The sequence below is a fragment of the Ipomoea nil genome, unplaced genomic scaffold (genome assembly GCF_001879475.1).
Source record: "Ipomoea nil cultivar Tokyo-kokei standard unplaced genomic scaffold, Asagao_1.1 scaffold2921, whole genome shotgun sequence".
In the NCBI taxonomy this organism is placed as follows: Eukaryota; Viridiplantae; Streptophyta; class Magnoliopsida; order Solanales; family Convolvulaceae; genus Ipomoea; species Ipomoea nil.
In genome coordinates, this window is record NW_017619349.1 from 2,588,901 (window position 1) to 2,593,046 (window position 4,146).

Consider the following 4,146-nt stretch of genomic DNA (forward strand, 5'->3'; position numbering starts at 1 on the left):
TTATTTTCTAATTCTTACGTAACAGTCAACCACGTTCGATGACAGGTGGCCGGACTCAGCCCTCGATGTCGTTTAGGATTTTTTTCTCCTTCAATACATGCCCATTTTTATGATAGAATAAATCTAATGTATGCTTCATTGATACAAGTTCAGATAAATCTACCATGTTAAACTTCCAAACCAAGAAATGGATTAACTAGGTTCAATCATGCAAACTTAAAATTGATTAAATTGGTTGATTTACCCTTAGAATTCTTTATTTTATATTTCGACTACCCTTATAAAAAGTTATATCCTAGGGTAAAATGTCACTATATATAATGGCATATCCTTTAATCTCTCCAATGGCTCATTTGTCACTTAGTATTCTAAGAATTATTACAATAGAAAATTGATTTAAAGCATAAGTGAAAAAGTTTTGATTTTTCAAATATATATAATTGTCCTCATTCCAACATGAAAGCAAGAAAAAGTTCCACAAGCGGAAAGTTCAAGACTCTCCGTAACCCTAGTATCTGCTACTGGTATACAATAGTTGCAAAAAGCTCTTTAATAAATGTGCAGTTCTGTACTTAGTGCAATAATTCAAGAACATAGGATACTATATATAGTTGCCCATAAAAATATAGGACAATCCATACATTTTAATCATATGCATTAACCCAAACTATACGGGTTGTAGGAGATTTGTCTTTCTTGATCCAAAGGCTGCCGGAATTGAAAACTCGTGGCATCGAAATAAAGGGTAGTACTAGGATTAATACCTGGAAATGGAGCCAATAATCCATCTGTATAAGCGCTGATTCCGGCGCCGGAGCCAGCGCCGGCGAGATCCCAATTCCCAAGAAAACCCATGAAGCTTTCACTATTATGTTCTTGATAATTCTCCATGATCCCAACACTACTAGAGAATTGGTTTTCGAACCCTAATGGGACATTATTGCTCCTAATTTCTTCTTCTCCCAAATACTGCTTACTAATGAACCGAGTTAAGTCCGTGCATATATTATTGCTCCTGATTTCTTCTTCTCCCAGATACGACTTACTGAACCACTGAGCAAAGTCTGTGCAGGGATTGTTGCTCCTGATTTCTTCTTCTTTCAAATACTGCGTACTACTGAACCATTGAGCTAAGTCCGTGCATGTATTATTGCTCCTAATTTCTTCTTCTCCCAGATGCGACTTACTGAACCACTGAGCTGAGTCTGTGCAGGGATTATTGCTCCTGATTTCTTCTTCTTTCAAATACTGCCTACTGAACGGCTGAGTTAAGTCTGTGCATGGATTATTGCTCTTAATTTCTTGACAACATGATTCTTCAAGAAAAGGGCTGTTGCTTGAAGATCCCAATTGCTCAAAACTACTAGTGCTTGAATTTTCCAGACCTCTTATCATCATCATCATCATCTTCTTTTTCTTCTTCTCCATTGTTCTTTCCCTAGCCCTAGCTCTGGCTTCTTGTCGTGACTCCTTTGTGGCCGTGCTGATTGATCCCACTTCTTCATATTCATCGCTGCTTGAGAAGCCGGCGGCGTTGATGTTCTTGGTTCTCATGAGGTCTTTGATGGCGTTCTTGGATTTGGAGAACAGCCACTCTATGGTCTTGCTGGCCTTGTCGAACCCTAGCGTGTCTTGGAGATCGAAGAACTTTCGAGCGATTTGCAGGGAGAGTCTCATTCGCCGATCCCTCACCCCTCGCGCCGTGCATATCTTGCTGTGCCGGTCCTTCTTCTTGCCGGGGTTTCTCTTCCGGCCGCCGCCGCCGCCCTTCTTAGTCTTGCCGCCCCGGCCGGCTTGGTTGTCTCCGGCGGCGGCGTCGTGGGTTCCATGCTGCGGCGGCTGGGAGAACACTTGGCTCAACGGGGAGTCGTCGGTGTCGTCGAGAAACGGGGAGGGGAAGTGGAGGTGAAAGGGAGGTGGTTGGTGATCTAAATCATGGTGTGTTGAGCTAGGGTTTTGGGGATGATCATAGGGGAGAGGGAAAGGGTTTTCATGATTGGTGGGAAACATAAATGTGGGCTTCAAAATTGCACATAAAATGGAAATTTTGAATAACTTTTTGGGGTTTCTCACAAATAGGGCTAGCTAGCTTTGAGCTGTGGCTACATATATAGGCCTTGACTTGTAACTACGGCGGTGGCCGGTGGCCGGTGGCGGGTGGCGGAGGTGCATTCGTGGTGGTGGAGGTGGAGGAGTAGGAGAAAGGAGTCCTAGGGTGGTGGTGGAGCTATCTAGCTTGATGGAACATACGAAGAACTAGGATCATCCCACTATTTGAAAAGTTTAGCCTATTTATATTGAAAAATTTCACCACTATTTGCTAGCATTATTTATTGTATGAATTAAATTCTACCTAGTTATGTCAAATAATGCCCGGATAAAATAATGAAGTATTGTCAAATCAAGTGTTTATTATTACTATGTCAAAAGTTATAGTTAATTTTGATAGTATGATACTGTGAAATTACTGATTCAGTAGATAATATTTGGGAAAAGAGACCAAGGTTTGAATCTCGGTAGTAACAATCTGGGGATTATGTCAAAGTGGGCAAATCCCGCACATCGACATTTAGCCCTGTTTGCTGAGCCATTGAGTCACCGTGATTTACATTCTCCCAAATGCTTTGTCGAGGCGGGGTTGTGGATTCAACCTTTATAGGAGAAGAGATTTGGCTTCCAGCAAAGTGGGAAGCACTCCCGCATAATCTTTGCACCAATGAATTGATTACGTGAAATTGCGACAATCGGTTTTTCCGTCGCGAAAATATTAAATTTTAAGTAAACATTTTTTTTTTTTTTTTTTTGCTACAAAATGGGACAACAAAATCAATTTTGTCGCCAGTATATAGGCTACGGATCCCGTGAGAACAATACCATAGGAGAGAAATAAGAATCAATCTCGCCTTACATCTGTAAAGATTCAATGGATCTGATTAGATTTTAAAAAAAAAACGCGATGGCATTTTCGTAATTATCATCAAACTTCACTATGCAAACTTTAACACTTAAATATGTAGTCATTGTAATTGAACAAGCTAAGGAAAAAATGAAATTAATTAGGGAAAATATAGTTAAATAAGTATAAATAATCTTCCCCATGCATTTTTCCCTGCATCAGAAACCAAAGGACTCCATGGCATACATGTTTGAAGGATGGTGGCCTGGTCCTGGTGCATGCATGAGGATAAACCTAAAGATGACACCATGTCACGTGGGAGCAGGTGAGACATTGATGGTAACTGGACCTGCCTGTTCTTGATCCATACAGGGGCACTGAATCAACTCAAAGACTTGAAGAAGAAAATCAGGGCACAAGCAAGGCCCTTTTGTCATTCTCACATATTCCTAGACCTAGGCGGCTGAGTAATTCGAGCATATTATTTTCACTTTTCCCAGTACTCGAGAGTTGTTGGACTGTAATTGTAATCACTAAACTAGTCAAGCATATGTTAGATGGTTATTAGTTGAGTATTAGAGAAATATAAAAGAGGAGTAGCCGAGCAGGTAAAAAAAAAAAATATCACTTGCCCAAGTTGGACACCAACTAATAAAAGTCACCTAGGGTTGAAATTATCTCGGTCTAGGAACGGCTAGGCCAATTTTTACAACACTGATTTTTAGTAAACTTGGGATTAATGGTTATTTTTACAACACTGATTATCTCGGTCTAGGGACGCCTAGGTCAATTTTTACAACATTGATGTTCTTAGTTAATGGTTATTTTGTGGTTGCAGCTTGGCAATGCCCTTTTTTTTTTTTTTTTTTTTTTGTTTAGATTAGATTTAGTTTTCTTTTAAGTCTAATTTATCTAAGCGTTAACAAAATTGTGCCTTTATTACTTAGACCGTTGTTGATTTTTGATGGGATTCTCTTGAACTTGAGACCTACTCTCCGTGACTTATACATACATATTATTGGTTTTGATTTAATAGATTATTGAAGGTTTTTTGACAAAAAAAAAAAAAAAAATTGCCAGGTGATTTTTTTTTTCTTTCATTATAGGGAGTGGGTGAATATAGGAATATAGGAGCTGGCCTCTGCAGAACCTAAGATCTAAGAACTAAAGTACAATTATTATTTTGCCATTTCCCTATTTGCGACCAAGATTTTTTACCCTTTTTTCTTCTTTTGTTCCTGAAAAGTTGA

The 4,146-nt window shown here is 39.3% G+C and overlaps 1 protein-coding gene across 1 annotated transcript; it reads right to left on the minus strand.

Annotated features, from left to right (window-relative positions):
* Positions 1-451: 451 nt before the first annotated feature.
* Positions 452-2,256, minus strand: LOC109161180. The gene has a single exon (XM_019309539.1). The coding sequence runs from the start codon at positions 2,008-2,010 to the stop codon at positions 658-660; it is 1,353 nt and encodes a 450-aa protein (XP_019165084.1). The 5' UTR covers positions 2,011-2,256; the 3' UTR covers positions 452-657.
* Positions 2,257-4,146: the final 1,890 nt, after the last annotated feature.